Source organism: Branchiostoma belcheri, unplaced genomic scaffold, assembly GCF_001625305.1.
Source record: "Branchiostoma belcheri isolate BF01 breed outbred unplaced genomic scaffold, Haploidv18h27 scaffold17, whole genome shotgun sequence".
Taxonomy (NCBI): domain Eukaryota; kingdom Metazoa; phylum Chordata; class Leptocardii; order Amphioxiformes; family Branchiostomatidae; genus Branchiostoma; species Branchiostoma belcheri.
In genome coordinates, this window is record NW_017803157.1 from 3,106,923 (window position 1) to 3,129,316 (window position 22,394).

Consider the following 22,394-nt stretch of genomic DNA (forward strand, 5'->3'; position numbering starts at 1 on the left):
GTTGGTAGTTACATGTTTAAAGTTAAAACTTTTGATCCAACACCAAAAATTCTCTCACCTAGAGCTTTCGACCAGAAACTTGTGACCAGATCACACTTCAAAGAAGCCGCGTGACAAGCTTCACTGGGTCAGTCTACTGAGGAAGACCAGAGTGACTGGTCAAACGAAAGCTCTAGGTGAGAGAACTTTTGGTGTTGAATCAAAAGTTTTAACTTTAAATAAAGTACAACCTAGTTGATGTCCAGTTTAGCTAGTTCGCTGGTGTAGACTCCGATGCTCTCCATGTCGAATAGGACGAAGTAGACCTGTTTGATGGACGACGTCATCTGTGAGGAGAAGTAGTTACTGATGGCCTTCAGGATCAGCTGGGCTGCGGTCTGCTTCGGCCAGCCAGCACTGGACAGGGAGACAAGAAGTTGCTGTTATTCACTTTATGTTCACGGTAACAAAATTTCACAGTCTGAGAAAAGTGAACATGTTCATGGAACTATATTTTCACAGTGGCGACAGGTGCAGGAAAAAGAAAGTCCAGGAGTTATTTGTTAACTGTAATTATGAGTTCACGGTACAGAAGTGACAGTGAAAACAGTGAACATAAAAGTACTGTGAAAAAATCAGGAATTACAGTTACGGTACTAGAAAGGTTAATTTGCAAATGCATGATGTTTACCTTCGCATATGGTCTGCTCTGTTAATTCTTACTCAAACACATTTCACATACATGTACTACTAGTATATGGAGTAGTACAGGAGCAGAGTAGACCATGAAATTGCAACATTATGTAACCCAACACCAGTCACCATGGTGACAGACGTCAACAAATCATGTCATTGGTCAGGTCATAGGTCACTCTTTGGAGAAGAAGAAGAAGAAGAGGAAGAAACTGAGTAAAAACAATGTGTTCTCCTTCAGTAAACATTATTAAGCCTTCAGAATGATACCTACCGACCACTTCCAATGGAGGGGAATGCTACAGAAGTTAGGTCCTTCTCGTCTGCCAGTGCCAGACAGTTCTTGACTGTCTTCTCCATGTTGTCCTGACACTTGTCTGTGTTCCAGGACGGACCGTTACAGTGGATCACGTACTTGGCAGGGAAGTTGTGCCCAGGACAGATGGCAGCTGGAATATAAGCAAACTTTGTTTTCAGTACATGTATTAATTTCTCTTTTATCAATAAAGGGTAGAATGCACTCAGTACTTCCTACTGTTTTACAGGCATACTCTGTATAGGTAACATCAACAGAGTAACATAAACAACAAGGGAAATCGTAGATTTCAAACCTCCGGGTTTTTTGTGTTCTATTGGTTTAGGTTATTTGTTTGTGTGTAGTATGAAAGTTATGTGCGTAATATGTTTGTATGTGTTTGATGGCTACTGACGGTTGGTTCGGTATGGACTGTTGATTAACGTGTCTCACAGTCTGACAGCCTGCACCGTCACCCGCGCCATTACCCCCGCCGTCATTGCTGCGCCGTCACCCAAAATTTTTTATCGGAACCAGACACCCCTCTGTTTGACCCCTTTTGAATGCTAAGACCCAAAACTGCAACCGCCCCATTCCTTAACAACATGGTAATTACCATTTTCAGCATGGCGGGGGTGTCCGGAGCACTTAAAAACCTTTTATTTCGACGCCCATAAACACATATGCAATTAAACAAAAACGTTCTGCATCATCTGCAGCCCAATAGCAATACGTATACCGAACCACAGACAAATCCGTCCAGCCGATCGCGAGAAACAGCTGCTGACAGAAATGTTTCGAACCATAGTAAAACCTCCTTGCGGAAGGATATCTCCTTCCCCGGAGGTAATAAAATAAGTCAGAGTACTAATTCTAGTAAAAAAAATTAAGTATGATTTACAGTATGGTCAAAAACTTTTTTCTGGAAACGAAAAATGAAAATTCATGCATGTGTGGATGTCATCTAATAGATATTATATATATACTAGTTTACTACAGTAATCTAATGAACATGGCCTTACATTTTTAATAAATCTATTCAGTTCTATTGGATCCTTGACAAAGGCTATAGTGAGTTTGGAAAAGACCTGCCTATCAAAACTATCAAAACCCAGGATTTGACACCATTAATGTGTGTAATGTGTAATGTGCTGTAACAGTAGAGAGCATACCTCCAGTAGTGTCCAGCGAACCATTGGCTTCCAGCAGTTTCTTCACTTCTCCCTCAAACTCCTTCCCTCCTGCCTTCTGTAGAGCAGAACCTACAAATTTATCAAGTCAGGATTTTAGAGCAGATATACCTTTTACCAGAAGGCATTTGTAAAAGCTAACCTTTAAGAAACAAACAATTGTGGATTGTCATGTTCATATCAAGTTTTTAACCAGGGCCTACCTGATAAACAACTCGCAGTCTGGACCTGAGATGTAATGTAACATTATACCCACCTGGTAAATAGACAATAAAATGAAGCTTTTTAATAACTAAAATCACATTGCAGCACCTAATCTTGAGTAAAGAGACTCTTTTTTCAAAACCAAGTGTTTTATTCAAAGCCAATGTTTTGGTGAATACCTGTCACCTCCTCAGGAAGGTGACAGAGGGTCACTGAAACGTTGGCTGTGTAAAAAAGAGTCTCTTTACTCAGTGACTCACCAACCTGATGATGCTTTTCACGGAGCAAATTCTAATCTTATTGTCTTCAGGTTGCAATACAGGTATAGGACACAACAGTTATCAAATGATGAGGACAGTAACTTACCGACTTCCCCACCCAGGTAGAAGGAGTCGTTGGTGGGGTGTATAACAGCATCGGCCGGCAGGTTCACAATGTTACCTTGGATCACTGTCAGCTGGGAAAGAAAATTTCAACTCAATTTCATCATAAAAATCGATCTGGTTTTTATCATTTCCTTAGGTTTACCATTTCGTTAGGTTTACCATTTTTTTAGGTTGGGTGCACCAGTGCACCTATTCCCAAAAATGAATTTCGAGCCCTGCTATTTCATGTTATAATCATTACCATTTTTCCTGTAATAGTGTACCAATTTGGGGCAATGTTCAATGGAAAAACCCCTATAACGTACGCACGCCCGGTCCAGCAGATCGTTAGATAGTCAACAGATTTCTATGATAGTTTGATCTTCTCTCTGCTATTTTTCTATTTTTCATATGAGCATACTAAAGTATCATCTACAAGTAACTACTGTAACAATGTATGTAAACTGTTGATTGTGTGTATAACTGAGTATTCCAAACTCCATGTTATGGCAGGTATGCAGTAAAAGGATTTCCTAGCCCCGACAATATAATGGGACCATTACCTTCTGCCCCAGGAAGAGTTTTTTCTCAGACAGGATGGTGATGCCGGTGGCCACGGCAGGACTGGTGCTGTCTGCGGACGCTGCGGTCGTCTCCTCACCGCCGGACGCAGCGTCTTCCGTGCTGTCAGCCGTGCTTATCGTGGTCTGGAAGGGCCAAACATATGCATGATGTACAAAATGACTAATAAACTGGTGGACGTACCAACTACTATTAAGTACCTACGGTAATACCAGCCCAGAAGAAAACAAGAAATAGCCATGCCCTACGATTTTCAATGATTTCTTGGGTACCACCCAGAAATAGCTAGAACCAGCCTACCAAACAAAACAAGCAACCGCTTTCTGTCAGCAATATTGCGTTTTTGACTCACAGATGTAACGCTATGGGATAGGACTGATTAAATCTACTAAAAGAATGACCAGAAAGCTGACTCTAGAAATGCAGTTTTGCCGCAGTGAAACTGCATTTGATGCCTTTAACTTTAAGATTCCAGGTACAGCACGTGACTGTGATCTGCATATAACATTTAGCTTGGATGCAGGACCCATAGCACACTAACCCAAAGTTATCCAGCCCTGCACACTGGATAACTTTGAGTGTGCTGTGGGTCTGGCACCCAGCCTGTGACCCAGGATACCTATAACACACCTCTGTGCTGGTGCTCTTCCCCTTCCCCTTGCCTTTTCCCTTGCCTTTCCCTTTGCCGCCAGCAGGGGGCGCTGCAGCACCTGCCTTCTTCTTGCCCGGCGACTTCTTGGCAGGTGTCGTTGTCTTGGCCTTCTTGACAGGAGGTGGAGGGATGGGGGGTTGCAGCGCGTCGAAGATGCGCTTCTGTCCGCGCTTCTTGGTAAGAAGCTCGGGGTGAATCTTCGGAAGCACTCCGCCAGAGGCTATGGTCACGTGCTTCAATAGCTGCATTCAGAAAAAACCGTACGGTTGCTCAAAATTGTGTCAAAGCGGTTGAGTCTTTTTCTCACGGGGGCCTGCTGCATGCCCTTTTTCATAGAGCGTAATCCCCCAATGATTTAAGTCCTTTTCTTCCTAATTCTTCAAGTTTTTCAATGTAACAATGAAATTTTGCTTCATTGAAAGTTCAAAATCTATTGTTTTAATTATAAACAAGCCTGGTATGTTCACTTCATGGCTCTTTTTTTTTTCTTATTTCGCCCTGATGCTTCATATTTTTTTTGAAAAAATCTGAGAAACAACAAATTAAATTGGTGTGGCCTAAATACCTGGTGTAGCTCTTCGTCGTTGGCCACAGCCAGTAAGATGTGGCGGGGGGTGATGCGCCCCTTCTTGTTGTCTCGTGCAGCATTTCCAGCCAGCTCCAGAATCTCAGCTGATGTCATATGATTAACACAAGTGAGAATTACTTAATATATTATTAGCTGAAGTGAAAATTCCTTCTAGATATTTTGAAAGCAATGTGATTTCAACGTGACTTTACCTGGTCATGGATTACGGGGTGATATTTCTTTATCTATATGCAATGCTAAATTTTACGTGGCAGCAACTTAAAGAGCAGTAATGGTCGAATAAATTGTGTCCGTTCTAGGACGAGCTTCACCGCGTCTGGCGGGACCACGTCGGCATTCGGCCGAAGTACGCTGAGAGGGGGGCACCAGCAAGCAGGTCGTTGACCTCTGACAATGATAACATGCTATCTTGTGTGTTTACATCAAACAACAATGAATGCAGTTTCGGAGAATCGTGATCGGGCACGGTTTGAAAGGAAGGTATGGCACATGGACCAGATGTGAGGAATGCGAGTTACCCGAATCGCGGTTTGGATGACTTCACATAAACACGGCCATAAACAAGGTCTGAAGAAGCCAATATCGAATGAATGACGGTCAGGAACTTTAAACAGGTGCCACGCCCCCTTCTTGTTTATGCATTCAGTGACATCACAAGATGGCAATGATTTCAGTAAAGGAAAATGGCTGCCAAAGTCATATACATACACATTCATGATTTTCTCAAACACAAAACCACACTATACGCTATTTTTTGCACGAGATAGATTTTTTGTTTACCGCTCAGGTATTCGATGACTGCGGCCAGGTAGACCGGGGCTCCCATACCGATCCTCAGGTGGTGAGTGTCCCGCCGAAGGTACCGGTAGATCCGACCGACGGGAAAAATAACCCCTGCCCGCGCCGACCGGGAGACTGCCTTGACTCGCTTCTTCCCACCACGGGCAGACATGTCGCCGAGGAACGTGCACAGGGGAAAAGAACCGAAATATGTCGAGCTACAGACGAGAAAATGGCAGATGATCGGAAGAACTTCGATCTAAAAACAAGGTCTGTATCAAAGGTGAGCCCTGCTGGCGGCTGTGCTGTCTTGTGGCGTCCCTCCCCCGATACCGTCAAATCAAACAGTGCAATAAATAAATTCTCCTCTGTGAACAGCTTTTTAGACTATTTAGAGTATTGAATTAATTTTTTATCACTGGTATTGCGAAGAGTAGCGACCACATAAGATATTGGTGGTCCACAAAATAGGATTAAGCTTTATATCACAGGGAGCGCTAATACAGAAGCTACCGGATGACGTAAAAGCTGCTCCAGATTTGAGCCAATCAGAGAGCAGAAAACGTCGGCAGGCCCCGCCTTTTTGTACTAATTTGGCGAATGATGCATCTTCCAGCCACAACAAGACGGGACATGCAAGACACATGCCCCAAGTTTCTAGCCTCTACCAGGCACCGCGGATCGCTGGAAAAATAGTAGAAATTGGCCGAAATAAAGGGATAGTATACCAGAGAAGATCCAGGGCCATAGAAGCTGGATCTTCTCTGGTATACTATCCCTTTAGTTCGGCCAATTTCTACTATTTTTCCAGCGATCCGCGGTGCCTGGTAGAGGCTACCAAGTTTCAGCAGTGTCGTCACGTACACTTCGAAAAAAAGCGACTTCTATCGACTTCTTTTAAACTTACAGGACCTGGTGAAAATATCCAGCCAAATAAATAAAACGCGAAGAATAAAGAGAACAGAAAGAATGAAGAGAATGAGAAAGAAAGAAAGAAAGAAAGAAAGAAAGAAAGAAAGAAAGAAAGAAAGAAAGAAAGAAAGAAAAAAGAACAGTTGGGTTGTATAAAAGAAAAATCCCAGTGCAAAAAAGAAACCCCAATAAAAAGTCTAAAAACACCAAAAATAACCCAAAACCCAAACCTCTGCTTGGAGAATATATGCCATCCCCCCATTTTACATGAAACGTCCCTAATTTAAACACCACCCTCCCCTTCTTTTGTACTGGAAACAAAGACATGACAAATTGTGACCTTTCCAGCAACGGTAACCCGAGAGCAACGTGGGGGAGGCCTGGGCATGCGCCAAACCAACCGTTGCTATGGCTACCTCTCCGCGTCCTGCTACCGAACATGGTCGTCTGCGGGGCAAACCATTACTGTTCCCGGTGGGGGTCCGGAATGGTATCATTCTTCAGCAGAACTCCACGGCGAATGTTTGTAACTTTACGTAGAATGCTTTCACGACATCGGGAGAAGCGTTTAGATTCATTACATGTATTTACTGTCGTAAATTTTCGTCGCAATTCGACCAGCTACGATGCGTAGTGTACATATAATGCACTGTCCCCCAGGTGACTCAACCCTAGTGTTGATTCATGTGTACTCAGACTACTCAAAGAGGGATTTTCGTGCTCACTAGAGCGTGGTGAAACCAGGGGGAAGGACTGCCTTCAAGAAACTTCACTCCGCCAAGACATTCGGTGAAGAAAATGACTTAAGGCAATGGTACCTCGCACCCACTTTCTAAGTTAAGGTAAGTTCTTAAGTACAGACTTTGATCTGGTAAGTATGGCTTCAAAAAAAGTAACTTAGGGAATATTTTATCGTTAAACTCGATGATATAAATAAGTGCTCGGAAGAAACAAATATATTTCATTCACACAAGACTGTTGAATAGAATGTGTGAGAAACAACCGAATCTACAACTATCAAAAACACAGACATCGCTAGCATGTGTTGTCATAGTGTGTCATGGTACTGTTAAAGGTGTGATAAAATCGACAGAAACTTCCAAACATTGTCAGGAATTTCATTCGTTCTGTTGATGTCCACAATCGGTCATATCTGGCCATATGGAGCAACAATTCCTACTGTAACATCATATGTATATATTGTAAATTTGCCCCTTTTAATGGTTTTTGTACTTGTGCTGGTTTTGCAAACTGTTCCCTGCGTGCTTAGAGTTTGTGAAACGTGTTGTGCTTTGGGGATTTGCAATGTACACAGAGCGCTAAAAGCCTTAACAATTGAGGACGTGTATTGTAAATAACCAGATATCAAAGACCCATCCTTATGTTGTCTTAACTACGACCAACTGATATGTTTTTAGTTACCGTGTTTGCTATCCAACCCAAGAAAGCAATTGCAAGTGTTAAAAGAAATTTGTCTCTACAGAAAGCAGGGGCAGCTTAGCCTATACATTTCATTCAAAATATGTCGTTTTAAAACTCTGCAACATGTCGTCGCTGTGCCTATATACATGTATATGAAACGTAGGGAACAAGCAGCCAACGTAGGCCTTACTTAACTCTTAAATCAACTTTCGGTGATTCAAAAGCGTTTGGAAACCACTTGGCACTTTCGCATGGAACGTTTCTTTCAAAGCGGGATCTATATTTAATACGACAAGTGTGTCGTTTGCAAGGAAGCCATTATACCCCCACAGGTGAGTTATGTTGGTAAATGACCAGTTGTGCGGTGTAATAAGACCATTAATCACTCCCTTGGGTGTACATAAATATATAATGCCCAGTTACGAGCTCTAGATAATTACTAAGAAACATTTTGAGGGACAGATCAAGAGCAAGGTCTACATATTTTTGTCGTAAACTCGACAACTTCGAAGGGTTTTATAAGTACCAGAATATGCAAGAAATATTGACCTAAAATGAACATTATTTATCAACAATTCATGGAGGAAAGAGTGTCATTTTATGACTCTAGTTATCATTTAAAAGGTCACGAGAAAAGTGTTTCACACCAAAATTTGACCACACGTACATGTATAGCACGAAATAGCCCAACCCGGAAGTCCACCCACCTTAAGACCAAGCGTTACCACGTACAGTGTAAACACACCGTGGTAAACAAAGGGACTACAAAAACACTGGAGGTGTTTTCAGACGACGACCTGCCACCAAGGCGTTTTGTCCCGAGTGTTTTTCTTGCTCGGAAGGTCAAGTTGTTGACACGATAAGTTGCTCAGGGGACCATGTCTTCTACTATACGGGCATTGATCATTTTCATAGGACGTCTTATATATAGCGATATTTTATAGAAGGATATTGCAAATACTTACCCGAGGGCTAATTGCAGTTACAAACAACATAAGAAAGAAAATACAGTGGTATGTGAGACTATATCTACGTCTAGCATTATACTATATTCTACATACATGGTACTAGTGCTAGTTTTACTGGCTTTGACTTCTTTTTAGGCAATGGAAGACGAATTTACCCACTTCTTTTATACATGTAATCTCCAAGCAGATCCCTTTCGGTGGCAAGACAGTATCCGTTAGCCAGAGGAGTCTGTACGGTCACCGAAGGTGCCAATGAACACTCCTCTGGCCAATGGACACTGCCTTGCCACCGTATGAACTGTTTTGGAGATTAGACATTTTACGGTTAATCTTTGATTGTGGGACAAACCGTGTAAAAGGTAAAGGTAGTCCCGTAGCCTTCTTGAGGCTGTAGGGGCAGTGGGTTGTTAATCCACTGTGTCAAGGGCACAGTATTGGAAGGCGGAGCCCAACCCACTCTTTCCACCGCTTTTTATATACCTCTCTATAGTGACCATACCTCATTAACAGGAAAATGTGGATGACAAATGGTGTCCATGAAATACTAGTATGCCCTTATTTTGATTGGTTGTATACAAAGTATATGGGACAGTAGCCACAGAAATAGGTACTTATCATTTACTACAGTTATGCATGCATATTGTTTCACTGAATCTATCAATTTTTCTTCAATAGAGTTGAATGCAGATCCGATACAATGAGTGCGATATCAATCAAGTTACGAGAATTCAAGGGCCATAATGTGCAACACAAGTGAGTAATACTTCATCGTCTCTTAGTACATGTGTGTGCATGAGTGTTACGCTGTCGTACGTATCTTAGTATCTGTGTGCATGTGAGTGATACTTTGTTGTATCTTAGTACCTGTGCATATACGCAAAAAATAGGTAGATATATAAAGGAATGCTTTGCTATTAGAAAAAATGCCGAAACTTGTGATTAGCCCACTCGATTGTAACACTTTATCAAAGACTTTTATTGTTGTTACTCTCTTTATGTAGTTTGCCATACATTGTACCATGTGCAACTGTCGTGCAATAACGTTCTATCTATTATGATTAGTACGTAAATTTACAGTATCTTGGTACTTGTGTGTATATATATATTGTATGCAATAAGTACTTGTACTTGTTTGTATATGAGTGATATTTTTCACTATCTAATTACCTTTGTGTATGTACTTTACCGCATATATCTAATTAGTACATGTACTTGTACATGTATCTGTGTGCATATGAGTGACATTTCGCAGTATTTTATTACTTGTGTGTATACTGCATTCCAGTGTGTGTATCAGTCGTTTCCGGTGTTAATAAAATCCCACTTTTTGTGGGTTAAGCCCTGTATATCTCAACTCAAGCTGTTATATACTTTGTCATATCTATTAAGTACATGTACTTGTGTGTATCGTAGTAGCACTTTTGTCATGTCTTAGTGATAAATAAAATGAAGACAGTGTAAAGACAGTAAAATAATGTATTTTTTCTTCACGTTCCAGCCCTATACGTGAAGGCAAGCCTGTAACAGCGGTGTGGCCGGGCGAATACGGACGTATGCACGCACCCAAGCCGAGAGACAAGTGAGACTATAGAGAAAACAATATATTTCCCCCATGACAGGAGGGAAATATAACTCTGTAGTGTGAGGTAGAATATGTATGATTTTAGTGGGTAAAGGTTGACTTAATATGAACGACTTGTTAACTGCTAACGCAGTGCTATTGCTAGCGTACCTGTATGATAATATACAATTCCAGAAGTTAAAATCAACTTTTTATGTCTTTTATACGTGCAGGGGTCATCCGTGTAGTACTAGATCTTTTCGCAAGGGTTCGCTCACTCGGGACGTCCTCAATTTTATTCAATATCGAAGAATGTTGCGTTCCTAAAATGAACTCTATAACCTTTTAAGAAAACAAAGAATTGGATTTTAGTTGGATATTCTGGAATTTAAATTTGTGCAGCTGTTTATCTATGTTCCGAAAATTTATTTGTTCTGTTGTTGTTTCTTACTTTTAGTCTGACTTTGGGGAAGGGCGTCACACCTCGGCCTCAGACGGCGCCGGCTCAGAGACCGACCACAGCGCCGGCACAGATCAAACATGCACAGGTAGGGTATACGGAAACGGAACTTAAATACAGTTAAAGAAGCTGCAAAATTGCAAACTGATTTGCGAAGTGCCCCCACTTCGAAAATTCTCAACAAGGACACGTCTTGCCACTTCCACCGAAGCAAATCACCCTTTCTTCATCCATTCACCACCTCTTAGGAGGAAGTTCCACGCTGAAAGCTTCTTTCCACGAATAGCATCACTTTGGAATAAGCTACCATGTGATTGCTTCCCCTATGAGTATAACCTTAAACTCTTCAAGTCTAAGGTCAACAAACATCTGTCCTGCTCAGGTGTAAATGAGTATTGTCCTGTCATGTATTTGTCCCCTATGTTGGTGCATGGCGGCATTGATATACTTTGAAAAAAAACTTGAGTGTGCCGTCACCACGTCTGGTGATTACATCTTGGAATAATACTAGTAATTAAAAAAAACAAGAGGGAAAACATCATATTTTTTTCGTCATTAGCAAAGAGCCCAGGAGTCGATGAGGACCGGACGACCGGTGACGGCCTCCGGGGGAAGGCCGCCTGTACAGCGTGACGTGTGGGGGGTACCCATACAGAAGTACCCGGCCAAGTCTACGTACGAAGCGTCATACGACAGACGCTGGGCTTTCGGTAAGTTTTTTTTTCCTTTCTTTTTTAAAAATTCTTTTTAAACACTTTTAAACATTCACAATACATTGCACAGAAGCAGATTAAATACAAGTGTCCATAGGCGACAATTCTCTTGGGAAGTAAAGGGACTAATGTCGACAAAGCGGTTTCTAAGAGCTTTATCGTTGTTATTTCTGCTCACGAAGTAAGAAAATTCGATGTACTTTCCTGATATACTATAGGTACATACGATATTAAAAAGATTTCCAGGAAAGAATAGTTAATTTTGGGACGTTTGTTTGTTTGTTTGTTTGTTTGTTTGTTTGTTTGTTTGTTTGTTTTGAACCATTCTTTATTCTTTATTTATTCAAAACGTGACATTTTTCCCTCCAGGTCACCCTCCTGAGTTACGAGAGATGATGATGAGTATGAAGCCTCCCCCTCCCACCCTCCAGTCTTACATGTGGAAGGCGCTGTAAGTACATGTAGTACTTAAAATGTTTGTTTATTTGTTTACTTGAGTTTACCACCAGATATACAAGTGGAAGGGAGGACAAAACAGGTGCATTGACACCTTTACAAGTTGTCCTCCCAAACACAACATGCACAATATGAATACAGATTACATTATTGAATACAAAACAAATTGCAATAATGAACATTAACATTAAATGTTATACATTAAACATCAAATGTAATACATTAAACATCACTACTATACAATGCAATATCAATGTGTATCTATCGATGTAAACCTTCAACGGGGGAGGGGGCATATGTATGGGGATCCTACATGAGTAGTATGTCAATATCGCAAGTTGCGAGGCATCGAGTACATTTGCTGCAAAGGTCTAAGATACCGATGGTATGATATTTTCGTTATAGATAATGATAATGATATGGTTTTCATTACTCTGCAATGAAAGATTTATTATTTTTTACGTGATTTAGACATTTTTTATTAGACTTTGTTTTTGTACTGCTATCTTTCTTTCGCCAGGCTGCCAAATAGATGATTGGAGATTAGGTTTTCATTATTTCATGGCTCAGTTTTTTTACGTATTTTTGTCGAGGCCACTACATATATATGATATCCACCACATTTCACTAAAGTACCTCAAAACTGAGCGTTGCACTCCATATTTCAGGTCCAGTCCTATGGAGTTCAAAACAACCAATCCTGACATCGACAGACGGTTATATCGTCGACCTGAAACAGCGCCCTCTGACGTCCCCACTAGGAAAGACATCTTCGGCAACAGAATGCGTTTCGAGACGACCTACGGATCTGCGTACAACCAGCCTTTCAAATTTTCTTGGCGATAACAACATGCAGTTTACAAAAAAAAACGTGGAAAGTGCAAAGTAAAACGCGCTTTTATGTTTCTCAGGTCAAAAAATTCATAATCATATGTTGTCATTGACTTTACTTATAGAATATTACCAAGAATATATATATATGTATACACCAATGAAGCCATGCGATGAACTTAGAAGAATATTTGACGACGATTCCTAAATGGTGACCCACATGTTAATATCGCACTAGGTGTGTAAGATATATCGCATTCAAGTTTATAACAAGCAATAGACATCTTCCCTCCATGAACGAGGTTGGTGTTGTTAGGGTTCTTTTTTATGTTATCGCATGTGTTGATTGTTAAAACATGACAGCTGGGTTTAAATTTAATTGGACGTTATATGGCCATGAATAATGAGGGAGTTGCTTTGTGTTGGTACAATTTTAATTTTTATCATGTAAGTACCAACCCAGATAAACTTTCAAGCGAGTTTTACAGTGGCCTCCTGTCGGCTTCACAGACTACCAGAAGTGACATGCAGACTATCACCATGAATAATGGTATTTCCTAATAGCCTGAGAGACATTTGTTTTCCTGGTGGTAGGAGTGCAAGGAGTCAAGTTACGAATGCACAACACCCAAGCTCCCAAACCCACCTAACCCCACAGGTCTCAAGTCCTTATCTATGGCCAGTCTATGGCAGCAAATAATCAATAAGAAATGCACAGCATACCTTGCAGAATAAGCTACACTACAGATCTACAACCACCAACTATTATGGACACTAAAACACAGAAACTAAAAAAATACCACGAACCAAAGATAATCATAATCAATCCTGCAGAGGTGAGGTCATTGACCTCTCAATCACAACACAAACAAACCACCCCATTAGCAAGGCTGGCAGACCCAAAAACAACCAGACCAAAAAAATATATAGCCTGTCAAACAGGAGGTAAAAATAGATGCACTGTATCCCAATTGGGGTCAACACAGACCACACTACTATAAAATAGGGGTGATAATGTAGAAATCCTTTTAAATTAAGCAATACAAATATACGACAACCTGTTAATGCACTCTAAAACGCAAAGAGACTCAACAGCTACCCACATACCAAATATTATACCAAACGACCCACCAGATTTTCCAAACATTCAACACAAAAAGACCAACTTTAAACATATTGTAAATATCAAACGCAAACAGCTAGGAAGCCCAAATTTAAACCACTAAACCATGGTAATAACAACTACATGCTACCTTAATATCGCACAAACAGTCCATAACGCGCAAACAACAGAATAAAAAAAATTAAACTGCAGTACCAAGGTCAATCACCAGGGGCTCAAAGTCAACCTACACAATCTCCAAGGCCCCATCCATCAATCTGCCAAATATCGTACAGTTCCGTCTCACCGATCTTCAGATATCAGACCAAACATGAAACGGAGTAAAAACAATACCCCCATTTTCATGGAGGGTAATTAGAATTAACACATTTTGATGTGCATTAGAAATAGTTAGGAATTTGTTACGCTATCCACTATGTGGACAATATTATCGACTATCTATATAGAGCATACTACATGTGCACTTCATATATTGCATGTAGATTAAATCTATCACCTTCGTTAGCAAAGACGACTCATGTCTAGTTTTTCTATCATTCTTTGTGTGTGTGTGTTTGTGTATGTGTGTGTATGTGTGTGTGTGTGTGTGTGTTTGTGTGTGTGTCTGTGTCTGTGTGCGTGTGTGTGCATGTGTGTGTATGTATATATGTATGTGTGCGTGTGTGTGTAAAGCACACAATGACAACGAACTTAGTTGCTCCATGGAGAGGATTTTAACTCCATGGTTGCTCAAAATAATGACAAAGGAGCATGCTAAAATCTTTCACCCTAACATCTGCTTGGGGCTTGCAAGCGTGGGTTACGCAGTTCATTCAGAGGAGGGTCATTCAAGCGCAGCGGCTACTGTTTCAGCCGGTCAAAGGCGGGCCAGGATGCCATTACAAACTGTGCTTTGAGCTTTGTTGTTCGATTACTGTCGTTACGCTACGAGAACTACAACAACCAAACCTCCGTAAATAATTTTATCAGGTTGGAAGGTATCTAGGATATAGAATTTTCTTCTTAAACATCCAGTAAAGGTTCTCACCTGATTACGTTTCGATGTCTATCAGACACCTTCCTCAGTGCTTCTGACTGTAAGCAGGTGAGAACCTTTACTGGTTGTGTAAGAAGAAAATTCTATACCCTTAACAATCAGACCTCTGGAATAGCTGTAGATCTGTCTCGACACAAAATGTTTAATACACGAAAAGAAGTGGTTTGGGTATTAAATAAGGTTTTTAAAGTTCCTTGGGTTGAGCTTTTCGCTTCCGTGATTTCATGTAAGGCATGAAGTGCTGTTTTGCTGCTATCCAAGCAGAGAATTTGACTTCGACTTATTCTTGGCATGTGTTAGTCCAAGGACATTATACACAGATAATGTCCTTGGTTAGTCATTTTATCGTGGCTTTCTTTTTTGTAATTGTACATGTACGTGTATCTGGCTGTAATTCCCTGGCAAATCGGATACTGTCTAGCCAATTTGGTGCTGTCTTTGTAGCCACCAAAATATCTAGTTGGAGATTACTGTTTCACACAGTAAAATGTAGCAAGGAGCTTCAAATATATTTTGAAGCTCCTTGACTAGGAATAGAGTAAAAGTGGTGTTGAAAAAGAACACGCTAATCTCCAAGCAGATCCCTTTCGGTGGCAAAAAGACAGTATCAAATTGGCCAGGCAGTATCCATTAGCCAGAGAGGGTCGCCGGCCACGTTGGTGGGGGTAGCGACAAAAAAACGGCCATATATAAAAAGCTAACGATCACTCCCCCACAACCTCTGCTTGGAGAGTAGAGCATGCAACCGTTTACAATTTACATCAATGGAGATGAGATATATTGTGGACAAGCGGACTGGATGCCGATGTTTTATCCATGGAGAGGGCGGCCATGCATGGCGATTGGGCTAGAGAGACGTGCTACACACTGTGCCCTTTGAGAGATGCGTCGCATGAATTATGAAGGAGATTGTATGACGGCTATTGTGGAGAACATGGCAACAACACAAAGGGAGGGAAGCGTCGAAACAGAGACCCACCACCGTCGGCGCATGCGGCTTTCGTTGCCATGTATAACCTTACCGGTTTCTTGGCCAACACATCTACACCAGGTCGGCGGCACAAACTCTCGTCCGTTCATTCAAACCTTCCTCTTCCGTTGTCTGCGTTTTCTCAGGAATTGCCCAGGTAAGTCTCGACACGTTTCGTCTTAACTAAGAAACGATTGAAAGAATGACTCATTTAAGGTTTTGTAGCTCTTTTGATCGATGTTTCTGCGCTGACATAGGATAGTTTACAAAATACCGGTCCATAGTGACGATATTGTTTAGATGATGCTCGATGTGCAAGCCAGTCCTTTATCTTGAAAATTTCGGGTCAAGTGATTAAGATGGCTCATAGATAGATTAATAAAAGGATTATAGTACATTTTCTGTATTCTTGGTTCAAAACGTGATCATATCGTTAAGACAACGAGTTGGTGTTGGCTATATATTTTTCAGTTTGATCAGGGTCCTGACTCTTGGTTCGATCAAAGAGGTTGATAGTCAATTCTTTTAACCTCCTTGGTTTTAAGCTCTTTGGTTCAGTGTATCTTTCGAAAATTTAATCCTAGGCGAAGGTGTGGGATGACCAAAACACTAGAATATTCATCTCGCAGAAATTGCAATCAATGAATGAAACCTCTCTGTCACGCACAGCCTATTTTCATTGACCTTTGTCACTGGCACTTTGTGCTAACTATGATCTTATATCTCTTTACCTAACATTCAAGTTGTATACAGGTTTTTTAATTTGTTATCATGTTGATTATGTAACATAGATATAGATTTGTTATCATGTTGATCATGTAATATAGATCATGCTTGACTTACTTGACTAATATAGATCATGCTTAAAATGCGCAATTCAGCCTCTTTGTATACAAATGAAGCTGCCATGTATTTTACTGTAATATGAACGAAGTCAATAAACATAATATATATTCGAACATGCTGCTATAAGACAACATTGCTTGCTAAGAAACAATAAGTGAATGACACAGATAATTTTGAAAAATGGAAATTTATTGACATAATCCTAATATATATTGCATGTAGTAAAACTACAAGTACAAGAATATTATATAGAATACAAAGACGAATCATAAAACTCACAATATGCCAGGATACCACATGGCTACAACATGCCTGACGTTTACAGAACAAATGTCAGGAACAATATGAAGCAAATTTGAACTAATTCATCTCTTTCAGCGTAACCTTACACCATGACCAGCGCTGCTGCTACTAAACTGAGGGAGTTCAAACATCACAGCTATGTTGAAGAGTCAGGCAAAAAGTAAGAAGCATTCCATTCCTTCCATTTAGTCGGTGTTTAGATGTGTCACAAGACTAGAATTCGGAGATCCCATGCCTCAATGAAATGTTTAGCTTTTGTGATTGTTTTTTTATTTATTTGTCTCATTGATTATGGAAATAAGCTTGTTAGGCTGAAACATATCTTAACATGTTCCTTTGTCATTATTTTGAGCAACTAAGTTCGTTGTCATTGTGTGCTTCACACACACACACACACACACGCGCACACACACACACACACACACACACACACGACACACACACACACACACACACACACACACACACACACACACACGCACACACACATACACACACATACACACACACACACACACACGCACACACACACACGCACACACACACACACAAACACACGCACACACACAAACACACACACAAACACACACACACACACACAAACAAACACACACACACACACAAACACACACACAAACACACACACACACACACAAACAAACACACACACACACACACACACACACACACGCACACACACGCACACGCACACACACACTGACACACACACACACACACACAGAAAGAGAGAAAGCAAAAACAATACACTATTTTTAATGGAATTCGAAGTTACGAGTACTAGTATATAAAGGTAAAACGTATTCAAAGTATGCTGACACGAATAATGACACCTTTTCATAGCATAAAATTAAAAAATTAATCAATACACGGAGGGTTTCTCCTCTTACATGTATGTGGCTCCCAGCATCCTTTGCGGTGTGCAGATGACGTCTTGTCCCCCTGTCTTGTATTTCCGACCTCTTGTTTGCTAACTCATTATTAAGTTACCAGCGGGGGGCAACAATTACACAGAGTAGCAACGCTTAAAAGTTGTAAGATTCGCTGAAAGGTAAGGACACTACCCTGTTGCGTTGGTGATAGGACAGTTCAATGAGTAACGTTACCATCTAGAACTGTGTCTAGGCAGGCTTGAATTCACAGGTGTGATTTTGTTTCACATTTGTGCTTAACTTAGTGGTGACGTTAAGTTAGAAATGTTGCTGCATTACGGATGAACATATAGAGATATCCTGAAACTGATTTTGTCTGAACTTGCATTATAGAGAAAGTGTAAGGGTAATTCTCTCTCCTTTGTCTTTTTTGACAGTGTTTACCGCAAAGGAAGGGACGTGAATGGTCTGTACCCTTCCCAGTTCGCCAGAGTCCATCCAGAAATCGTGGTCCCAGACGACAAGTAAGTATTCCTATCACAGTTCTCAAGTATTCTATATGTTCTATTTGAAGTGTTGTATATATCTTCTACATGTCCTATACCTTCGACTGTACGTGTTCTTGTTGCTACTACTTAGTTATGTAAGTAGGTTCTTAAATGCAGTGAACCGTGTCTGTGCAGTGCTACTCGTACATGTAACAATACGATGTACTTGTGTCAAACGTTATTTTCTACCAATGTTACCAACACATTTGCTTTGCCTGCTACATTCTGTAATATAATATAATCTCATCTGTATCCAACATTCTATATTTTTCTACACTTTATTATCATAATTTCGCGTGTTTCTATGAAAAGAGGGCAAGCTAAAAGATGTTTATTTTTTGTTGGAAGAAATCTGAACAGCAATTGTGGACGTAAACATTCCAGTCTATTGTATAGAGGGCAGGGTTATTTGATCTGGGGTCCTGAGCGACGTCTAGGTGAATGTACAAACCTCTTCACGTTTGTAGGGCAGAACAATGTGAGTGACTACTTCAGGCGATTTATAACAGTTTCATTGAAAAGTGCCAGGCAGCCGGCTTTTTGTAGCAGCTGTAAAGTTGGTCACGCATTGACGTGTGGTCGCTGAGATTGTGAGCATTTCTTAGCCTCTACCAGGCACCGCGGATCGCTGGAAAAATAGTAGAAATTGGCCGAAATAAAGGGATAGTATACCAGAGAAGATCCAGGGCCATAGAAGCTCAAATTCGCGACCCACTGATTGGAGCTTCTATGGCCCTGGAACTTCTCTGGTATACTATCCCTTTATTTCGGCCAATTTCTACTATTTTTCCAGCGATCCGCGGTGCCTGGTAGAGGCTAAGCATTTCGTATGACTCGGCGCACGCATTTCTTCAAGTTTAGTCAACTTTTGTTCCCGATGCCTACACAAACAACAGGACGTTTCGAACAGATTTTAAGTGTCTGAAAGTTAACACAATTATTAGACGTTACAGTGCTTGATTACCACGTGAGTAACGTTATACATACATTGTGTAATGTGTACTATGACAGAAATAGTGCATAATACAACATTTTGGAAAGTTGCCAACTTTCTGAGAGAGATATCTTAGTTCATATTTACTGTAAATATGACTCCTGGCGTCCCATATGCACCCTATCACAGTACACCGTATCGTATCCGTAGACCCATACATGAAGCGAGTCTTTTCATCTTCTTTATTCAAAAACAGTGGTCAGCATAGCAGCAGTACAAAAAAGCAGTACAAAAAGCAGTAAAAAGGACTGCTGAATTGTAAAATGCTCATATTTTGCCCTGAACAGTTGAAAACAGTCCTTTTCTTCCTAGTTGTTACAGTTATTCCATCTTTCAATGCAGTGGTATCATTAAAAGTTTAAAATTCATTGTTTAAATTTTGAACCAGCCTGGTGTGTTGACTTCATGGCTCCTATCGTACCATTTTGAGCCATAATAGGATGCCTAGGCCTGTTTTTATGGGGTTTTTTTCGCCCCATTTGGGAAGCATTGTGGAGAAGCACTATGACGCACGATGTAGATTCATTTATGACCTCAGCGATACGCTATAAAACGCGTTTTTTTTATATATTCAGATGTTTTATTTACAAAGACAAAGTGGCGCTGCACTCAAGTTGAGCAACTTATTTTGCCAGCGCCACTTGACAATAGATAAACATGTATAAATAAATACATACAAACATGTAAGACAAGAACACTTAAGTGTGCCAACGTCCCCAACCATGGGATTATCATTTTAATCAGAAAATGATAAGTACGCGTTATTATACACATCAAGCGGCTGCAATCTGAACTTTTCATTCAAGTTTCTAACCAATTCTTCCCTGTTTCCAATTACAGTATATCTAACGGCACGGCTCTAGATCTGAGCTCGCTACTTCCCGACGCCGCACTCATGGCACAAGTCAAAGATACCAGGAAGCCACCTGTAGCCATGGGGGTAAGGACGCTTCTCTACTTCTTAGTAAAATGCTCCCTTACTTCCCCACCATTCCCTACCACAAAAAAACAATTTTACTACTTAAATCAAAGAACCCACATATTATAGAAAAGGTGGGTAAATTCGTCTTCCATTGCCTGAAAAGAAGAAGTCAAACCCAGTAAAACTAGTACCATGTATGTTGTAGAATATAGTATAGTGCTAGACGTAGATAAAGTCTCACATACCACTGTATTTTTTTTGGCGACGCCTCAGGGACGGAGCCGTTGGTATAGTATTGCGATTGAGTTGAAAATATTCTAAATATTCCACCAATGCATTCCCAAGGGAATTGCTTTTTGGCAATACCTTATTTCTTATGTTGTTTGTAACTGCAATTAGCCCTCCGGCAAGTATTTGTAATAAACTTTCAGTAATCATCACTAAGGCCATGTTGATGTCATTGTCTGATGACATCTAGGAAGAAGAATATTGATGCACGCATACATGACAGGACAATTCTCATTTCCACCTGAGCGAAGTGAGGAAAGTCGTGTTAAGTGCCTTTCCCAAGGGCACAAGATCGGTGGCATGTCAGGACTCGAACCCGGGACCTCTAGGTTCCGAGTCGCGCACTCTGCCGCGACGCCACATGACCCCACGTTTATGAATTTACGGATAAAATAAAAGTCTGTTTGACTTGCAGGAGTCTCCCCCGGCGCCATACCGGGACCCAGACCCGCCCAGACCCGCCAAACCGCCGACTCTGCACAAGGTCCAGCGAGATGTGTACGGAATGCCGGTTATGTGGGAGACAACGTACCACAACGCCTTCAACACAGAGAAACAGCTCCGTAAGTACTACTACCAGCCTAATCTCCAAGCACATCCTAGGGTGGCAAAATACGGTATGAAATTCGCCAGGCAATATCCATTCGTGTGGTCCCTCTCGGGCGAATGGATACTGCCTGGCCGATTTGTAGTCTGTGTCACGCAAACTTTGTCGTCCGCGGCTTTACTGGCCCCTCCCCACAGGGGGGCGGCTGGATGTTGGGCGGCCGGCAACCGTAAAGCGATTTAATCAGGCTAGCCCATCTGATAATGTCTAATGTCTAAATGTTGACTAATTGTTTCCGATATCTTACAGATCGCTTCTGAATTGCCAACAACTGACCAGCAACGACACCTAGCGTATTAAGGATGAAAAGCATCTTAAAGCCAGTTGACATCACAGACAGACATTCGTAAAAGGCACACCAATTTAATTTGTTGTTTCTCGGATTTTTTAGAAAAAATATCAAGCGACAGGGCGAAAAAAGGCACCCCATGATAGCCGAAATGTTACGATATGAGTCATAAAGTCAACATACCAGGCTGGTTCATAATCAAAACAATAGATTTTGAATTTTTAATGAAACAAAATTGCATTGTTACATTGTAAAAACTTTAGCAACTAGGAAGAAAAGGACTTTCTTCAATCGTTGGGGCCAAAATATGTCTTTTATTGAGCATTTTACAGTTGATTTAGAACCTAAAAAAAGATTTTTCTTTTTGCAAATCAGAAAAAATGGACAGGGCAAATCCGAGAAACAACAAATTAAATTGGTGTGGCCTTATGTATATGCTTTGAGTAAATTCGTCTTTGTTGGAAGATGTAGCAGCGGTAGCTGTGATATAGAAATAATGTTTAACGAAATGTAATAAGTAAATGTATCGACTATTTCAACGATTAGTTATATACCTTGTTTCTTCTATACGAAATAAAGTTTGAAATTTCGTAATGTACAGGAGTAAAGAGTGATTAAAGCCATTGGATGTTAGTATACTTGATAATCTTGTACTTTATGTATGAATTTTACGAAGTACTCGCCTTCCATGTATTTTTCGCGTGAAATATAGTTACACAAAACCCAAACTCTGTGTCTATGGTACATGAATGAAATATCAAATCGCCATATTTGTTTACCGAAGAAAAACTGAACAACAAGACTTTTTTAAGCAACCAAGTGTTTTATTCTGCCAACGTTTCGGTGACCGCCTGTCACCTTCCTCAGGGCAATTTTCACTGGTTCACATTGCACAGCACATAATCTTACTTGTTTTACTCAATACA

The 22,394-nt window shown here is 40.7% G+C and overlaps 2 protein-coding genes and 2 long non-coding RNA genes across 4 annotated transcripts; 3 read left to right on the top strand and 1 right to left on the bottom strand.

Annotated features, from left to right (window-relative positions):
- Nucleotides 1-196: 196 nt before the first annotated feature.
- On the bottom strand, nt 197-5,854 carry LOC109466844 (core histone macro-H2A.1-like). Its single transcript, XM_019764702.1, has 8 exons — nt 5,330-5,854; nt 4,526-4,632; nt 3,939-4,202; nt 3,290-3,433; nt 2,728-2,818; nt 2,140-2,229; nt 947-1,121; nt 197-396 (listed from the first exon to the last, which is right to left on the bottom strand). The coding sequence occupies exons 1-8, from the start codon at nt 5,499-5,501 to the stop codon at nt 231-233; spliced, it is 1,209 nt and encodes a 402-aa protein (XP_019620261.1). The 5' UTR covers nt 5,502-5,854; the 3' UTR covers nt 197-230.
- Nucleotides 5,855-6,900: 1,046 nt separating this feature from the next.
- On the top strand, nt 6,901-12,916 carry LOC109466644. Its single transcript, XM_019764376.1, has 7 exons — nt 6,901-7,083; nt 9,307-9,384; nt 10,130-10,210; nt 10,650-10,740; nt 11,212-11,362; nt 11,735-11,816; nt 12,490-12,916. Exons 2-7 carry the CDS (start codon nt 9,329-9,331, stop codon nt 12,665-12,667), a joined length of 639 nt encoding a protein of 212 aa, XP_019619935.1. The 5' UTR covers nt 6,901-7,083; nt 9,307-9,328; the 3' UTR covers nt 12,668-12,916.
- Nucleotides 12,917-15,679: 2,763 nt separating this feature from the next.
- LOC109466735 lies at nt 15,680-20,223 on the top strand. Its single transcript, XR_002140033.1, has 4 exons — nt 15,680-15,938; nt 17,006-17,090; nt 18,258-18,344; nt 20,203-20,223. It is a non-coding gene; the product is annotated as an uncharacterized LOC109466735 (long non-coding RNA).
- Nucleotides 20,224-20,226: 3 nt separating this feature from the next.
- Nucleotides 20,227-21,598, top strand: LOC109466736. The gene is made up of 3 exons (XR_002140034.1): nt 20,227-20,302; nt 20,988-21,135; nt 21,429-21,598. It is a non-coding gene; the product is annotated as an uncharacterized LOC109466736 (long non-coding RNA).
- The last annotated feature ends 796 nt before the right edge of the window (nt 21,599-22,394 follow it).

Excerpts from the sequence above, each read along its gene's own strand:
- LOC109466644 (XM_019764376.1), top strand. The coding sequence starts at position 9,329 with ATGAGTGCGATATCAATCAAGTTACGAGAATTCAAGGGCCATAATGTG. Across the intron at positions 9,385-10,129 it reads GGCCATAATGTGCAACACAA|CCCTATACGTGAAGGCAAGC; the intron begins GTGAGTAATACT and ends TTCACGTTCCAG. Across the intron at positions 11,817-12,489 it reads TCTTACATGTGGAAGGCGCT|GTCCAGTCCTATGGAGTTCA; the intron begins GTAAGTACATGT and ends TCCATATTTCAG.
- LOC109466844 (XM_019764702.1), bottom strand. The coding sequence starts at position 5,501 with ATGTCTGCCCGTGGTGGGAAGAAGCGAGTCAAGGCAGTCTCCCGGTCG. Across the intron at positions 4,633-5,329 it reads AGTCATCGAATACCTGAGCG|CTGAGATTCTGGAGCTGGCT; the intron begins GTAAACAAAAAA and ends ATATGACATCAG. Across the intron at positions 4,203-4,525 it reads ACGACGAAGAGCTACACCAG|CTATTGAAGCACGTGACCAT; the intron begins GTATTTAGGCCA and ends TTCTGAATGCAG.